At 39.4% G+C, this 17,935-nt stretch overlaps 5 protein-coding genes across 5 annotated transcripts in view; all 5 read right to left on the bottom strand.

Moving 5' to 3' along the window:
* Positions 1-990: 990 nt before the first annotated feature.
* Positions 991-2,588, bottom strand: LOC146981173 (nuclear factor 7, brain-like). Its single transcript, XM_085788246.1, has one exon. It carries the CDS (start codon positions 2,452-2,454, stop codon positions 991-993), a length of 1,464 nt encoding a protein of 487 aa, XP_085644372.1. The 5' UTR covers positions 2,455-2,588.
* Positions 2,589-3,860: 1,272 nt separating this feature from the next.
* LOC146981174 (nuclear factor 7, brain-like) lies at positions 3,861-6,031 on the bottom strand. The gene has a single exon (XM_085786238.1). It carries the CDS (start codon positions 5,863-5,865, stop codon positions 4,444-4,446), a length of 1,422 nt encoding a protein of 473 aa, XP_085642364.1. The 5' UTR covers positions 5,866-6,031; the 3' UTR covers positions 3,861-4,443.
* Positions 6,032-8,429: 2,398 nt separating this feature from the next.
* On the bottom strand, positions 8,430-10,096 carry LOC146981175 (nuclear factor 7, brain-like). The gene has a single exon (XM_085786225.1). It carries the CDS (start codon positions 10,044-10,046, stop codon positions 8,556-8,558), a length of 1,491 nt encoding a protein of 496 aa, XP_085642351.1. The 5' UTR covers positions 10,047-10,096; the 3' UTR covers positions 8,430-8,555.
* Positions 10,097-12,347: 2,251 nt separating this feature from the next.
* Positions 12,348-17,935, bottom strand: part of LOC146981176 (nuclear factor 7, brain-like) — a 454,853-nt gene continuing 449,265 nt past the window's right edge. Inside the window, exon 3 of the mRNA XM_085786227.1 lies at positions 12,348-12,512. The gene's annotated coding sequence lies outside the window, so the exon portion shown is untranslated. The remainder of the gene's footprint in view (positions 12,513-17,935) is intronic.
* Positions 15,786-17,789, bottom strand: LOC146981177 (nuclear factor 7, brain-like). The gene has a single exon (XM_085786226.1). The coding sequence runs from the start codon at positions 17,272-17,274 to the stop codon at positions 15,787-15,789; it is 1,488 nt and encodes a 495-aa protein (XP_085642352.1). The 5' UTR covers positions 17,275-17,789; the 3' UTR covers position 15,786.

The raw sequence follows: 17,935 nt of genomic DNA on the forward strand, positions 1-17,935 counted from the left end.
ATATTAATTCAATAATATGTCTGCTCATTACGCATAACACAGTAGGCCTAAGTAAATCTGACACGAACAGATACACTTATGGATTCATCTATACAACCATGTAGAGTGAGGTGGGTCAGTTTATTGTGGTTCAGTGCATCAGTGTGTCTCACTTTACCCTTACAATGAGTAAGATAGCTGAGGTAACATGTAATACAGTCAAATGACAAATATATCGTTTAAAAACTGTTCAAGCAGGTATATTAAAATATTCAATTTTTATACACATTTAGGACAAATACGTACTTTATACCAGCACCACTGAATTATGAGCCCTGACGGAGAGCTTGTTGCATCTATTGATCTTCAGATATTATTATCAGCATCTGCACGACTGTTGAATTATTTATATTTTGATGTGAATCCAACTGAGTTAACAGCTGAGTATTAAAGCATCGACAGGGAACAAAGAAATTTAGTTAACAGCTGCAGTAAAACAGAGGAGACTTGACTTTAGAGAGAAAACTGAAGTTTTAATCACTGATTGATCCAAATTCAACAATATATTGTGTAAACATTGGTTACATGATTGTTGTCAACTGCGCTTAATCATGTAAAATAAAGTAAAACTAGAAATAAATGATTTTCATGTAAACACCAGTTTGGGGACAATAAGGCACTAGTTTCCATGACACCAATAAATGAATATAAAAAACTTTTCACATAATTAATTTCTAGCAGTAAAGAAAGAATAAAATCAGTATGTGACTCAATAATCAATAATAGTGAAACATAAATCTTACAAACTAAAACAGATGATGATAGTCATATCACAGCAAAGAGACAGTCAGATAAATATTTCAGTGACCCTCAGCATCAAATCAAATGTGATTTTAAGACAAAATGAAAGGTGAGCAGGTGTAGAAGCAGGTTGGCTGTAAAGTGTGATGATGAGTTTAGAGTTTAATAAACCTCAAACCATCATGATAGAAAAACTAACGTCCCTTAACGTTACAGACTGATCTTGATATCAGAGGTTTTAGCATCACCAGACGGTCCAATACTGAAATAAGGGAAGAGTTTCTCAGTGAAAGTGTCTCTGTGAGTGTAGATGTGAGTCATGTCTTCAGGGTCGTAGAAGGACACCTCCCCTCCGTCATAGTCCAGCTGGACTCTGATCCTCTGGAGACTCTTCTTTGTCACAGTCTTACTAACAACATTGGTGTATTTTCCACTGCGATGCGTCGTACACCAGAATCCATATTCTGGTGAAGCAAATATCTTTTCCTTCCTGTCAATTGACTCTTTAGCCAAACCCACATTCCAGTCAGGATGATCTCCCACCTCCACCTCCCAGCTGTGTTTCCCTGAGCTGAAGCCCTCAGAGCACAGAATTTGGGCATACATCGTGTTTCTCTCTGGATTGTCAGGAAGCTGCTGCCTTGTGTCTCCATATCTCACACTGGTCAGATCATCAGACAGATGGAGACAGGGATGTGCAGTATTTGGGTCCAGGATGACAGGAGTGAAGTGGACCTTCTCCTTGATCTTCTCCCAGACTCTGAAGGACAGGTTGCCCAGGTGTTTGGCCTCATCTATCAGAGCTCCTGAGAGCAGCTGTGGATCTGACAGTGAGCACTGGGCTCTGGCTCTGGTCTGAGTGGCTTTATGACTGCTGAGGAACGCCACCTTGTGTTTCTGCAGCTCTTCTTCAACAGCACAGATACTGTCTGACAGAGAGGAGATCCGCTCCTCAATCATCTTCATCTCTCTGCTCATAGTCTTCCTCTTCTGCTCCTCTTCCTCCCTCAGAGCTGCCAGTCTGGACTCCTCTTCCTCTTTCAGGAGCTGGTGGAGCTTGTTGAACTCTGCTCTGATCTGCCTCTCTGTGGACAACAGCTGCTTCTTGGAGTGTTGAATCATTTCATTGTAGGTTTTCTCCACTTGTTTGCATTTGTTCTTCTTGTCCTTCAGAGACTCTAGATCAGATTTCAGCTGCTGCTTCAGGTCACTGACTGCTTCTTCTATAGGAACAACTTTATGTCCATGGTGGAGAGGAAACTCACAGACAGGACACACAGCTTTCTGCTCGTCCTCACAGAACCAATAAGGGACGTCTGGATGTTCATCACACACAACCTCCTCCTTCTCTTTTTCCTCGTCTTCTTCCTCCTCCTTCTCTTTTTCCTCCTCCTCTTCCTCCTCCTTCTGTTTTTCTTCCTCAGGTGAACCACTGTTCTGCTTCCCAACAAAGGAGTCGGCCAGTTCTTTGAGTGAAAAGTTTATGGGTGGAAAAGATGAAAAAGATTTCCTTTTACAAATGGGACAGTTTTTGTTCTTAGCTTGTTCCCAGAATTGTTGCAGGCAGCTTGAACAGAAGCTGTGGTTGCAGCTCAGAGACACAGGATCTCTGAAAGTCTCTGAACACACGTGGCAACTCAGGTAACTTTCGAAGAGAGCAGCTTTCTCAGCCATTTCCTTTGATTTCCAGATGTATTGAAGTCAATAACAAGACTCACCAAAGTTCAGTCCCTTCGACTTTCTCTGTACAATCCACTGAGTCTGTGTTGTTCGGTAAAGATCCAAACCTGTAATGTGACGTCTCGTCTCTGCTCAGCTGTTTTCAGTTTCATTTACTCTGTTATGGGCGGAGAAATGGTTGAAACGAAACTGTTTTTAGTTTATTTGTCCACTAGGTGGTGCTGAGAAACTGCACTAAAAATGACCAAATTAAGTGTTAGTTAGTAAATATTAGGAACTAAGGATGATTAACTGAATATTAAAACTTTAATATGATCAGTTGACAGTAACTAAAAACATTTACTTAAACCTTAGCGTCAAGTTGTATGCCATGTAATTCACTACGTTTTAAAGAATAATCTACATTTTATTACTAAACATTTTATTAAATTTAATTTGTGAGTATGATATGAAGCATAAGATTGTTCATCAAACATATATGATGTCTGTCATGTCAACACTATCATGTTATAATATAAAGAATATTCCCATTTTCAATGTCATTTTTCTAACACTTTCATTGTCTAAACTCTTCTGTCCCATTAAAAACATGTTTTTATTACATATAATCACATTCAGAAATGTCATGATGAGATTTGGGGTTTTGTTCATTACACTGTCCAACACTGTAAAGAATATATAATATTTTCAACTTTCAAACTACGCCAATAAGAAGCAGCAATAATAGTAACTCTATAATATTACTTAGGATGTAATATGTCATATTTTGCAATGTTCAAATAAAGACTTTTGACTTCCACCAAAGACTGACTTAAATACTTTTTTTCAATGTAGTTTTTTTTAACTGATAGAATATTAATTCAATAAAATGTCTGCTCATTATGCATAACACAGTAGGCCTAAATAAAGCTGACATGAACAGATACACTTCTGGATTTATATACAATCATGTAGAGTGAGGTGGGGCAGTTTATTGTGGTTCAGTCTCACTTTATTCTTACAATAAGTAAGATAGCTGAGGTAACGTACAGTCAAATGACAAGTATAGTTTAAAAACTGTTCAAGCAGGTATATTAAAATATTCAATTTTTATACACATTTAAGACAAATACATATTTTTATATACCAGCATCACTGAATTATGAGCCTGACAGAGAGCTTGTTGTATCCATTGATCTTCAGATATTATTATCAGCATATGCACAACTGTTGAATTATTTATATTTTGATGTGAATCCAACTGAGTTAACAGCTGAGTATTAAAACATTGACAGGGAACAAAGAAATGTTGTTAACAGCTGCAGTAAAACAGAGGAGACTTGACATAGAGAAAAATGAAGTTTTAATCATTCATTGATCCAAATTCAACAATATATCATGTAAACATCGGTTACATGATTGTTATATGTATTGTCAACTGCGCTCAATCATGTAAAATAAAGCAAAACTAGAAATAAATTATTTTCATATAGAAACACCAGTTTGGGGACAATAAGGCACTAAGTTTCCATGACACCAAGAAATGAATATAAAAAACACTTCACATTATTAATTTCTAGTATAGACAGAATAAAATCAGTAGCCTATGTGACCCAATAATCAATAATAGTGAAACATGTATCTTACAAACTAAAACAGATGATGATAGAAGTTAAAGAAAAAATACAAAAAGCTACATGATAGAGTAATTACAGTGAATATTACATTGTTGGTAAATAAAAACAAAATCATCTGATCATCACCTGATCTCATTCGGTTGTTGAGTTGATTCAGTTTTGTACATTAACACAGTTCTGGATGATTCAGAGCCCAAAATCAGTGAGATGAATATTTCAGTGACCCTCAACATCAAATAAAATGTTGTTCAAAGACAAAATGACAGGTGAGCAGGTGTAGAAGCAGGTTGACTGTAAAGTGTGATGATGAGTTTAGAGTTTAATAAACCTCAAACCATCATGATAGAAAAACTAACGTCCCTGAACGTCACAGACTGATCTCAGTGGGACACATTTTGATATCAGAGGTTTTAGCATCACCAGACTTTCCAACACTGAAATAAGGGAAGAGTTTCTCAGTGAAAGTGTCTCTGTGAGTGTAGATGTGAGTCATGTCTTCAGGGTCGTAGAAGGACACCTCCCCCCTGTCGTAGTCCAGCTGGACTCTGATCCTCTGGAGACTCTTCTTCTCTGTCACAGTCTTACCACCATTGGTGTATTTTCCACTGCGATGCGTCATACACCAGAATCCATATTTTGGTGAAACAAATATCTCTCCCTTCCTGTCAACTGACTCTTTAGCCAAACCCACATCCCAGTCAGGATGATCTCCCACCTCCACCTCCCAGCTGTGTTTCCCTGAGCTGAAGCCCTCAGAGCCCAGAATGATGTTATACTTAGTGAATCTCTCTGGATTGTCAGGAAGCTGCTGCTCTGTGTCTCCATTTCTCACACAGGTCAGATCATCAGACAGATTGAGACAGGAAGGTGCAGTGTTTGGGTCCAGGATGACAGGAGTGAAGTGGACCTTCTCCTTGATCTTCTCCCAGACTCTGAAGGACAGGTTGCCCAGGTGTTTGGCCTCATCTATCAGAGCTCCTGAGAGCAGCTGTGGATCTGACAGTGAGCACTGGGCTCTGGCTCTGGTCTGAGTGGCTTTATGACTGCTGAGGAACGCCACCTTGTGTTTCTGCAGCTCTTCTTCAACAGCACAGATACTGTCTGACAGAGAGGAGATCTGCTCCTCAATCATCTTCATCTCTCTGCTCATAGTCTTCCCCTTCTGCTCCTCTTCCTCCCTCAGAGCTGCCAGTCTGGACTCCTCTTCCTCTTTCAGGAGCTGGTGGAGCTTGTTGAACTCTGCTCTGATCTGCCTCTCTGTGGACAACAGCTGCTTCTTGGAGTGTTGAATCATTTCATTGTATGTTTTCTCCACTTGTTTGTATTTGTTCTTCTTGTCCTGCAGAGACTTTAAGTCAGATTTCAACTGCTCCTTCAGGTCACTGACTGCTTCTTCTACAGGAACCACCTTGTGACTCTGGTGGACAGAAAACTCACAGACAGAACAAAAAGCTCTTTCTTCATCCTTACAGAACAATTTAGTTTCGTCTTGATGTTTACTACAAACCACTGTTTGTTTTTCATGTTGCTTTTCAGTCTCCGATGATCCAGATTTCTGTCTCCCAGCAAAGGAATCAGCCAGATCCTTCAGAGTAAAACTCACCCCTGGAAAATCCTTTGAAGATTTCCTTTTACAAATGGGACAGTTTTTGTTTTTAGCTTGTTCCCAGAATTGTTGCAGGCAGCTTGAACAGAAGCTGTGGCTGCAGCTCAGAGACACAGGATCTCTGAAAGTCTCTGAACACACGTGGCAACTCAGGAAACGCTCCAAGAGAGCTCTCTCAGCCATTTCACACACAACAGCAGCAACAAGACTCACCGAGTTAGTCCTCAACTCTCCTCTTACAGTCCTCTAAACGTGTGTTTTCCAGTAGAGATCTCACACCCTGTAATGGCGTCTCAGCTCCGATCGGCACTGTCAAATTTACTTTCATTTTCATTGACCTCTGTCAATGATTATGGCTTGGCTTGAACACACTGTCATGTTGTTCGGTCACCAGCAGGTGGCGATATGGACTCATTAACTGGAGTTTAACATTTTACTTGATTAATTTCCTTGTTTATCACTTGTTTTCAAGACAAAACCACTGACACCTCATGTTTAATTTTTAATTCAAGAATACAGATGATTTTTAATGAGACAAATAAGAAGGTTTGTGGTGGTTTAAATGTGAACATTTTAACAGCCTGACTAACCCTGAACCAGTTTGACAAGGTTTTTTTTTCTTCTGTCACTGTAACAGGAAACATGTTCAGCTTGTTTATCTGAAGTGTTTTTACATTATTGTTTTATTTACTCAACATAATGTGTATTATTTTTTTATTCACATGTGATGGTATGTTGTTTTTGAAACTTTTGAAGAGGAAAGCGCACACCTGTGTTGATGAGGTGCTCACAAACAAAAAATAAACAAAGGAAAAAAAGGGAATGTGGCACACTCTGTAGCCTCGGATGCAAAAATATTTATTCAAGCTTAAAAAACAACGTTTTGACCAACAAAGAGGTCTTTGTCATGTTGTTTTTGAAAAACACACAATGACAAAAATAAAATAAAAAAAACTGCAGAAAATTGGTGAATGTAACACTGTGGCTGAATAAGACTCTTGATATTTACTACAAATCATCTCCACCTTCTTCTTTCCCAGTTCTGTCTCTGATGATCCAGATCCTTCAGAGCAAAGTTCACCAGTGGAGTATCCTTTGAATATTTCATTTCACAAATGGTACAGTTTTTGTTTTCATCTGTTTCCAACAACAGCTAGACTCAACCAGTTTAATGTGTCCTCAACTTTCTGCTGACCGTCCTCTAAACGTGTCTTTTCCAGTAGAGATCTGTCACCTTGTACTGACATCTCAGCTCTGACTGACAAAGTTAAAATCTACTTTCATTCCCCTTTACTGTTTCTCATAGTTAAATTATCAGCAGTAGAAAACACTGGTATCTTGTTTTGTTACCAGCAGGTGGAGCTGTCGGCTCATCAACTGGAGTTTACTAGTTTATCCAACTCACATTATTTCCTTGTCTATCAGATGGTTTCTAGACACAACTGATGACATCCCATGTTCAGTTCATGTGTGAACATTTTAACAGCCTGACTGACACTAAACCAGCATGTGTGTGATTGTAGCTACTTCATAATATTTAAAACTAGGGAGTCACAGTTGCACTGACAACACTGAGCTGGCTTCTCTTAGTAGGCTGTCTTTCACTCTTTCTCCCCCCAGTCCCTCTGTTTTCAACCTTTTTCAATCATTTCTCTGCAGCTGGCTCTTTCTAGTTTCCCCTCTGTCTCTTTTTGTCAGTTTGGGTTTCTTCTGTATAATAATATTGATCCTCTGATTCTTCGGAATGTGTTATGGTGTTATCAATAAAACGACAATTTAAATAGAAATTTCTGTCTGTCTGTGTGTACACACGAGTAGGACTGCAGCACAGCTTTAAGAGTTTATTGAATGGAATAACTAAGAACAAATTAACTCGTGCTTTAACCAGACTTTTTGTTCACTGCACATGAAACAACATGATGAAAAAAACACAATGCAGGAGATTCACACTGATGAAACGGAAATAATGATAAAATATAGAAAGTAATTACTGAATGTGTCTGACACTTCATGGAAATGATCATTTCATTGTAAACTCTAAAGGAAATCACAAGATAAGCTTTAACATTAAATTCAGACTATATTACACCACTTGTCTCCAGGCTGTAAATCAACAGGGCAAGAATATTCATGGAATTAATCAAATTGAATCAAAATGAACTCATGTTTAACCCATCACCCATCATAATCAAAAAGAAAACGCAATATAAAGGTAAAGAAAAAACCCAAGGAAGTTGACTCACATGGATGAAACGCAAATGATGACATTGAATTAGAAAATGTCAGCTATAACAGAAATACATTTAATTGTAAACATGGTAAATTGAACAAAAAATCTGAAACTCATGTTTTTATACTATAACAAAAGACTCAAAACTGATAATGAACAAACTGTCACAAAAGTGAAACAAACAAATCATCAGAAGAGTAAACTACTATACAATGTTGTTTGACACAGATCAAGATGCTGATAACCAGGATAATGAACAGATTTGATTTGTAAAGTTTTTCTAAAGATGATGTTTTCACATTTTCTCAAATATTAATTTTGATTTTAAGAAGTGACACAACCTACAGCTCAGTCTGTTTTCTAAAAACTGAGAAGAAAAAACACAAAATTATAACTAAATGATGTAGAAACAAGTTTGGGTGAGTCTCCCTGGAAACACCAAATAAAGATTTGAAAAAAATGCTTGATGAAAGAAAAAAGTCAAAGAACTTTAATAACAGTATTTCTTAATAATGAACTGTGATTTAAAGACAAAATGACAGGTGAGCAGGTGTAGAAGCAGGTTGGCTGTAAAGTGTGATGATGAGTTTAGAGTTGAATGAACCTCAAACCATCATGATAGAAAAACTAACGTCCCTGAACATCACAGACTGATCTCAGAGGGACAGATTTTGATATCAGTGGTTTCAGCATCACCAGACTGTCCAACACTGAAATATGGGAAGAGTTTCTCAGTGAAAGTGTCTCTGTAAGTGCAGACGTGAGTCATGTCTTCAGGGTCGTAGAAGGACACCTCCCCCCCGTCATAGTCCAGCTGGACTCTGATCCTCTGGAGACTCTTCTTCACTGTCATAGTCTCACCAGCACCATTGGTGTATTCTCCATCACCAAACAATAAACACCAGACTCCATCTACTGGTGATGGAGATACCTCTCCCTTCCTTTCAACTGACTCTTTAACCAAACCCACATTCCAGTCAGGATGATCTCCCACCTCCACCTCCCAACTGTGTTTCCCTGAGCTGAAGCCCTCAGAGCCCAGGACATCTGCATAGTAAGTGCATCTCTCTGGATTGTCAGGAAGCTGCTGCTCTGTGTCTCCATTTCTCACACTGGTCAGATCATCAGACAGGTAGAGATACGGATGTGCAGTGTTTGGATCCAGGATGACAGGAGTGAAGTGGACCTTCTCCTTGATCTTCTCCCAGACTCTGAAGGACAGGTTGCCCAGGTGTTTGGCCTCATCTATCAGAGCTCCTGAGAGCAGCTGTGGATCTGACAGTGAGCACTGGGCTCTGGCTCTGGTCTGAGTGGCTTTATGACTGCTGAGGAACGCCACCTTGTGTTTCTGCAGCTCTTCTTCAACAGCACAGATACTGTCTGACAGAGAGGAGATCTGCTCCTCAATCATCTTCATCTCTCTGCTCATAGTCTTCCCCTTCTGCTCCTCTTCCTCCCTCAGAGCTGCCAGTCTGGACTCCTCTTCCTCTCTCAGGAGCTGGTGGAGCTTGTTGAACTCTGCTCTGATCTGCCTCTCTGTGGACAACAGCTGCTTCTTGGAGTGTTCAATCATTTCATTGTAGGTTTTTTCCACTTCCTCGCATTTGTTCTTCTTGTCCTGCAGAGACTCTAAGTCAGATTTCAGCTGCTGCTTCAGGTCACTGACTGCTTCTTCTATAGGAACAACTTTATGTCCATGGTGGAGAGGAAACTCACAGACAGGACACACAGCTTTCTGCTCGTCCTCACAGAACCAATAAGGGACGTCTGGATGTTCATCACACACCACCTCCTCCTTCTCTTTTTCCTCGTCTTCTTCCTCCTCTTCCTCTTCCTTCTGTTTTTCCTCCTCCTCTTCCTCCTCCTTCTGTTTTTCTTCCTCAGGTGAACCACTGTTCTGCTTCCCAACAAATGAGTCGGCCAGTTCTTTGAGCGAATAGTTTATAGATGGATAATCCTTTGAAGATTTCCTTTTACAAATGGGACAGTTTTTGTTCTTAGCTTGTTCCCAGAATTGTCTCAGGCAGCTTGAACAGAAGCTGTGGTTGCAGCTCAGAGACACAGGATCTCTGAAAGTCTCTGAACACACATGGCAACTCAGGTAACTTTCGAAGAGAGCAGCTTTCTCAGCCATTTCCTTTGATTTCCAGATGTATTGAAGTCAATAACAAGACTCACCCAAGTTCAGTCCCTTTGACTTTCTCTGTACAATCCACTGAGTGTGTGTTGTTCGGTAAAGAATCAAACCTGTAATGTGACGTCTCGTCTCTGCTCAACTGTTTTCAGTTTCATTTACTCTATTATGGGTGGAGAAATGGTTGAAACGAAACTGTTTTTAGTTTATTTGTCCACTAGGTGGTGCTGAGAAACTGCACTAAAAATGATCAAATTAAAGCAGATATCAGTGGAATGTTTTTGTTAATATAAGTCCTAAATAGTCCTATTTTCCGTCAGCAATCACTTACATGAAGTATTTCAGCCTAAACACGAGTCTCTCCGTCACTCTGCTCTGCTGTAACCCGAGGAGAAAATTTTCCTTGTGGGATACAAGTGTTATCCAATGAGGGGAGAGAACGGCATGAAGGGCTGTGTGTGCAGCCAAGGGATGCGCGTGAATGTGGTGACGTAGCACGAGGACCAATTGATGCCTGACAAGGGCGGGGGCTGCTAACTCATGGTGCGTTCAAGGAAACTCGTACTTTGTGTTTTTCCTTCCTGTGAAGTCATACCAGTTCGATCTGGTACGAGTTCACGGGTCGGAAGTTACGAGTGGCCGTTATAGGGAACTTTCACAGACAACAGGACGGTAAAAACACGAGCTACGGGTTACCTGGAACGCTACCAAGTCGTAGTTGTGACTTGAAGCTGTAACTTACGGTTTCAAAAGCCTGCCTTGAACACAGCATTAGCCGAAACGGCCGTGCCGCTGTTATCTGCTTTAAGTGTTAGTTAGTAAATATTAGGAACTAAGGATGATTAACTGAATATTAAAACTTTAATATGATCAGTTGACAGTAACTAAAAACATTTACTTAAACCTTAGCGTCAAGTTGTATGCCATGTAATTCACTACGTTTTAAAGAATAATCTACATTTTATTACTAAACATTTTATTAAATTTAATTTGTGAGTATGATATGAAGCATAAGATTGTTCATCAAACATATATGATCTCTGTCATGTCAACACTGTCATGTTATAATATAAAGAATATTCCCATTTTCAATGTCATTTTTCTAACACTTTCATTGTCTAAACTCGTCTGTCCCATTTAAAAACATGTTTTTATTACATATAATCACATTCAGAAATGTCATGACGGGATTTGGGGTTTTGTTCATTACACTGTTCAACACTGTAAAGAATATATCATATTTTCAACTTTCAAACTACGCCAGTAAGAAGCAGCAATAATAGTAACTCTATAATATTACTTAGGATATAATATGTCATATTTTGCAATGTTCAAATAAAGACTTTTGACTTCCACCAAAGACTGACTTAAATACTTTTATTTTAATGTAGTTTTTTTTAAACTGATAGAATATTAATTCAATAATATGTCTGCTCATTATGCATAGCACACAGTATATAAATCTGACATGAACAGATACACTTATGGATTTATCTATACAATCATGTAGAGTGAGGTGGGGCAGTTTATTGTGGTTCAATGCATCAGTTTGTCTCACGTTATTCTTACAATAAGTAAGATAGCTGAGGTAACATGTAATACAGTCAAATGACAAGTAGTTTAAAAACTGTTCAAGCAGGTATATTAAAATGTTCAATTTTTATACACATTTAAGACAAATACGTACTTTTATATACAGTACCAGCATCACTGAATTATGAGCCTGACAGAGAGCTTGTTGTATCCATTGATCTTCAGATATTATTATCAGCATCTGCACGACTGTTGAATTATTTATATTTTGATGTGAATCCAACTGAGTTAACAGCTGAGTATTAAAACATCGACAGGGAACAAAGAAGTTTAGTTAACAGCTGCAGTAAAACAGAGGAGACTTGACTTTAGAGAGAAATATGAAGTTTTAATCATTCATTGATCCAAATTCAACAATATATCATGTAAACATTGGTTACATGATTGTTTTATATGTATTGTCAACTGCGCTGAATCATGTAAAATAAAGCAAATCAAGAGCTAAATCATTTTCAGGATAAATAACAGTGTGGGGACAATAATGCACTAATTTTCCATGACAACAACAAACAAATATAAAAAACTAATAATCAATAACAGTGAAACATAAATCTTACAAACTAAAACAGATTGTAGAAGTTAAAGAAAAAATACAATTATGAACAAAGTAGCTATATGATAGAGTAATTACAGTGAGTGAATATTACACTGTTCAATCATCTGATCATCACCTGATCTCATTCGGTTGTTGAGTTGTTTCAGTTTTGTACATTAACACAGTTCTGGATGATTCAGAGTCCAAAATCAGTGAGCTAAATATTTCAGTGACCCTCAACATCAAATCAATTGTGTTTTAAAGACAAAATGAAAGGTGAGCAGGTGTAGAAGCAGGTTGGCTGTAAAGTGTGATGATGAGTTTAGAGTTGAATAAACCTCAAACCATCATGATAGAAAAACTAACATCTTGGGGGCGGTGTGTAGCTCAGTTGGTAGAGCACCCGCCCCATGTATTGAAGCTATAGTCCTCACTGCAGGCGACCCCGGTTCGAATCCCGCGGTCCTATCCTGCATGTCATTCCCAGTGTTGGGTAGTAACGCGTTATTAGTAACGCCGTTACGTAACGCCGTTACTTTTTTCAGTAACTAATAACGTAACGCGTTGTTTTTTTAAATCAGTAACTCCGTTACCGTTACCAGACGCTGCGTTACTCCGTTCCTTTTGGTGAGGTTTTACAGCGGCACACACTTCCCATTACATTTTAGCGATCAATAAAGTTTCATTGAATTGATAGAAAGACAGAGCACACTGCAACACGGTGAAAAACAAAGCGCTTGGTGGCCGCCCTCTAGCGTCCCACACGTAATCTAACACGCTCCATGAAGACTGAGGACTGGACAGGTCAGAGCACGGCATGACGGCGAGCTAAGGTAACGTAGCTAACGTAGCATCCGAGACCGAAGCTGTGTCCCAGTTCAGGCTGCAGCCCCTCAACTGGGACACAGCTCGAGAGTCACAGCGAGACACAACAAGCACCCACTCCACCGAGCAGCAGCGGTTAGAGTCCGACAGACGGACGCCTGAAACGGTAAACACAGCTGATCACTCTGGGTCAACACAGCTGATCGATCGAAAGAAATTACGGCTGGAGTGAATTTAGTACTTTCCGTCATTAAACAGGTTCTTGAACGTAACTCGGTCAAAGTAGTATCCTCAAGATGTTTGCAGTTCTGTCATGCTGCTGTAGGCTACTGACATCATGCAGCATGATGATGATGATGATGATGGTAAAATTTTAAAGATAAAAACCGTTTTTTCATCAGCATCAGTACAGAACTGAAATGAGGTTAGAGGGGAATTCAATCAACCTTTATTTAATGGGAGCATTGGGGAAAAAAAACGAAAAAGTAACGAAAAAGTTACTTTCTCAGTAACGCATTACTTTTTGGTTGAAGTAACTGAGTTACTAACGGAGTTACTTTTTTAATGAAGTAACTAGTAACTGTAACTAGTTACTGTTTTTCAGTAACTAGCACAACACTGGTCATTCCCCACCTCTCTGCCTCCCATTTCCGTTCTCTCTCGACTCTCCTATCCAATAAAGGTGAAAAAAAGCCCCAAAAATATGTACTTAAAAAAAAAAAAAAAAAACTAACATCACAGACTGATCTCAGTGACAGATTTTGATATCAGAGGTTTTAGCTTCACCAGATTGTCCGATACTGACAAATGGGAAGAGTTTCTTAGTGAAAGTGTCTCTGTGAGTGTAGATGTGAGTCATGTCTTCAGGGTCGTAGAAGGACACCTCCCCCCTGTCATAGTCCAGCTGGACTCTGATCCTCTGGAGACTCTTCACTGTCACAGTCTTACCAACACCATTGGTGTATTTTCCACTGCGATGACATAAACACCAGCATCCATGTTCTGGTGAAGCAAATCGTTCTCCCTTCCTGTCAACTGACTCTTTAGCCAAACCCACAGTCCAGACAGGATGATCTCCCACCTCCACCTCCCAGCTGTGTTTCCCTGAGCTGAAGCCCTCAGAGCCCAGAATGATGTTATACTTAGTGCATCTCTCTGGATTGTCAGGAAGCTGCTGCTTTGTGTCTCCACGTCTCACACTGGTCAGATCATCAGACAGAGACGGGGACTTGCAGTGTTTACATTTAAAATAATCTACATTTTATTACACAAAATTTAATTTGTGAGTAGGCCTATGATATGAAGTATAAGAGTGTTCATCAAACATATATGATCTCTGTCATGTCAACACTGTCATGTTATAATATAAAGAATATTCCCATTTCCAATGTCATTTTATTATTTCTAACACTTTCATTGTCTAAACTCTTCTGTCCCATTTAAAAACATGTTTTTTATTACATATGATCACACTCAGAAATGCCATGATGAGATTTGGGGTTTTGTTCATTACACTGTCTGACACTGTAAAGAATATATAATATTTTCAACTTTGAAATTACGCCAATAAAAAGCAGCAATAATAGTAATATAATATGTCATATTTTGCAATGTTCAAATAAAGACTTTTGACTTCCATTAAAGACTGACTTAAATAGTAGTTTGTTTTTTTTTAACTGATAGAATATTAATTCAATAAAATGTCTGCTCATTATGCATAACACACAGTATAAAGCTGACATGAACAGATACACTTATGGATTTATCTATACAACCATGTAGAGGGAGGTGGGGCAGTTTATTGTGGTTCAATGCATCAGTTTGTCTCACGTTATCCTTACAATAAGTAAGATAGCTGAGGTAACATGTAATAGCCTACAGTCAAATGACAAATATAGTTTAAAAACTGTTCAAGCAGGTATATTAAAATATTCAATTTTTATACACATTTAAGACAAATATGTATATACCAGCATCACTGAATTATGAGCCGTGACGGTGAGCTTGTTGTATCCATTGATCTTCAGATGTTGCACGACTGTTGAATTATTTATATTTTGATGCGAATCCAACTGAATTAACAGCTGAGTCTTAAAACATCGACAGGGAACAAAGAAATGTTGTTAACAGCTGCAGTAAAACAGAGGAGACTTGACTTTAGAGAAAAATGAAGTTTTAATCATTCATTGATCCAAATTCAACAATATATCATGTAAACATCGGTTACATGATTGTTTTACATGTATTGTCAACTGCGCTCAATCATGTAAAATAAAGCAAAACGAGAAATAAATTATTTTCATGTAGAAACACCAGTTTGGGGACAATAAGGCACTAAGTTTCCATGGCAACAACAAATGATTATAAAATCAGTATGTGACCCAATAATCAATAACGGTAAAACATAAACCTACAAACCTAAACAGATGATGATAGAAGTTAAAGAAAAACACAATTAAAGTCTGTTATACAGTCATTACAGTGAATGTTACACTGGTGAATACAAACAAAATCCCTCTGATCAGTTATTATTTAAAACAATAATCAGATTTGTTCCCGTATAAGGGTTCATCACCTGAGCTCATTCAGTTGTTGAGATGTTTGTGTTTTCAGGTAGGCTACACATTTCTGGATGATTATTCAGAGCCCAATATCAGTCAGCTAATTATTACAGTGACCCTCAACCAAATCAAATGTGTTTTAAATACAAAATGACAGGTGAGCAGGTGTAGAAGCAGGTTGGCTGTAAAGTGTCATGATGAGTTTAGAGTTGGAAAAACATGAACATCACAGACTGATCTCAGTGTGACACAAAGTGATATCAGAGGTTTTAGCATCACCAGACGGTCCAATACTGAAAAATGGGAAGAGTTTCTCAGTGAAAGTGTCTCTGTGAGAGCAGATGTGAGTCATGTCTTCAGGGTCGTAGAAGGACACCTCCCCCCTGTCATAGTCCAGCTGGACTCTGATCCTCTGGAGACTCTTCTTCACTGTCACAGTCTCACCAGCAACATTGGTGTATTTTCCACTGCGATGCGTCATACACCAGAATCCATATTCTGGTGAAACAAATATCTTTCCCTTCCTGTCAATTGACTCTTTAGCCAAACCCACATTCCAGACAGGATGATCTCCCACCTCCACCTCCCAGCTGTGTTTCCCTGAGCTGAAGCCCTCAGAGCCCAGAATTTGGGTATACTGAGTGTTTCTCTCTGGATTGTCAGGAAGCTGCTGCCTTGATGTGTCTCCATGTCTAAGACTGGTCAGATCATCAGACAGATAGAGATAGGGATGTGCAGTGTTTGGGTCCAGGATGACAGGAGTGAAGTGGACCTTCTCCTTGATCTTCTCCCAGACTCTGAAGGACAGGTTGCCCAGGTGTTTGGCCTCATCTATCAGAGCTCCTGAGAGCAGCTGTGGATCTGACAGTGAGCACTGGGCTCTGGCTCTGGTCTGAGTGGCTTTATGACTGCTGAGGAACGCCACCTTGTGTTTCTGCAGCTCTTCTTCAACAGCACAGATACTGTCTGACAGAGAGGAGATCTGCTCCTCAATCATCTTCATCTCTCTGCTCATAGTCTTCCTCTTCTGCTCCTCTTCCTCCCTCAGAGCTGCCAGTCTGGACTCCTCTTCCTCGTTCAGGAGCTGGTGGAGCTTGTTGAACTCTGCTCTGATCTGCCTCTCTGTGGACAACAGCTGCTTCTTGGAGTGTTCAATCATTTCATTGTAGGTTTTTTCCACTTCCTCATATTTGTTCTTCTTGTCCTGCAGAGACTCTAAGTCAGATTTCAGCTGCTGCTTCAGGTCACTGACTGCTTCTTCTATAGGAACAACTTTATGTCCATGGTGGAGAGGAAACTCACAGACAGGACACACAGCTTTCTGCTCGTCCTCACAGAACCAATAAGGGACGTCTGGATGTTCATCACACACCACCTCCTCCTTCTCTTTTTCCTCGTCTTCTTCCTCCTCTTCCTTCTGTTTTTCCTCCTCCTCTTCCTCCTCCTTCTGTTTTTCTTCCTCAGGTGAACCACTGTTCTGCTTCCCAACAAAGGAGTCGGCCAGTTCTTTGAGTGAATAGTTTATGGATGGATAATCCTTTGAAGATTTCCTTTTACAAATGGGACAGTTTTTGTTCTTAGCTTGTTCCCAGAATTGCTGCAGGCAGCTTGAACAGAAGCTGTGGTTGCAGCTCAGAGACACAGGATCTCTGAAAGTCTCTGAACACACATGGCAACTCAGGTAACTTTCGAAGAGAGCAGCTTTCTCAGCCATTTCCTTTGATTTCCAGATGTATTGAAGTCAATAACAAGACTCACCCAAGTTCATTCCCTTTGACTTTCTCTGTACAATCCACTGAGTCTGTGTTGTTCAGTAAAGATTCAAACCTGTAATGTGGCGTCTCGTCTCCACTCAACTGTTTTCAGTTTCATTTACTCTGTTATGGGTGGAGAAATGGTTGAAACGAAACTGTCATAGTTTATTTATCCACTAGGTGGTGCTGAGAAACTGCACTAAAAATGACCAAATTAATTGTTTATAATGGAGTATCATGGTGCTAAGAGGCAAAAATGTAATGTCCTCATATGAGGACGCAGGGTCTCAGGATGATAAACAAGAGATTACAGGTTACAGGACATGTTTGTGTGGCGGTGCCGCAGAGACGAGAGCTGGGACACGAGGTCGGAGGCTCTGATCTTACAAGGTTGGTTTTCAGCCAAGAGACGCTAGGAAGGCAGAGAGCCTCCATTCTCCCTATAACAAGTTACAAGTCATTTATTTAACCATCACAATTACTCCAAAGCTGTTTAATTAAGGTAAAAATAGTAAAAAGTCTTGCATAGTTCCTCTTTAAATGTGATGATTCAGCAGTGGTTATTTGGTAAAGCTGACCCAAACCCTTTATTTTGTGCTGGCTCAGAAAAAAAATTAGAAA

The sequence above is a fragment of the Trachurus japonicus genome, chromosome 9 (genome assembly GCF_045865225.1).
Source record: "Trachurus japonicus isolate A0001 chromosome 9, Traja_1.0".
In the NCBI taxonomy this organism is placed as follows: Eukaryota; Metazoa; Chordata; class Actinopteri; order Carangiformes; family Carangidae; genus Trachurus; species Trachurus japonicus.

What these genes read in the sequence shown, in the direction of transcription:
- LOC146981173 (XM_085788246.1), bottom strand. Translation starts at nt 2,454, where the DNA reads ATGGCTGAGAAAGCTGCTCTCTTCGAAAGTTACCTGAGTTGCCACGTG.
- LOC146981174 (XM_085786238.1), bottom strand. Translation starts at nt 5,865, where the DNA reads ATGGCTGAGAGAGCTCTCTTGGAGCGTTTCCTGAGTTGCCACGTGTGT.
- LOC146981175 (XM_085786225.1), bottom strand. Translation starts at nt 10,046, where the DNA reads ATGGCTGAGAAAGCTGCTCTCTTCGAAAGTTACCTGAGTTGCCATGTG.
- LOC146981177 (XM_085786226.1), bottom strand. Translation starts at nt 17,274, where the DNA reads ATGGCTGAGAAAGCTGCTCTCTTCGAAAGTTACCTGAGTTGCCATGTG.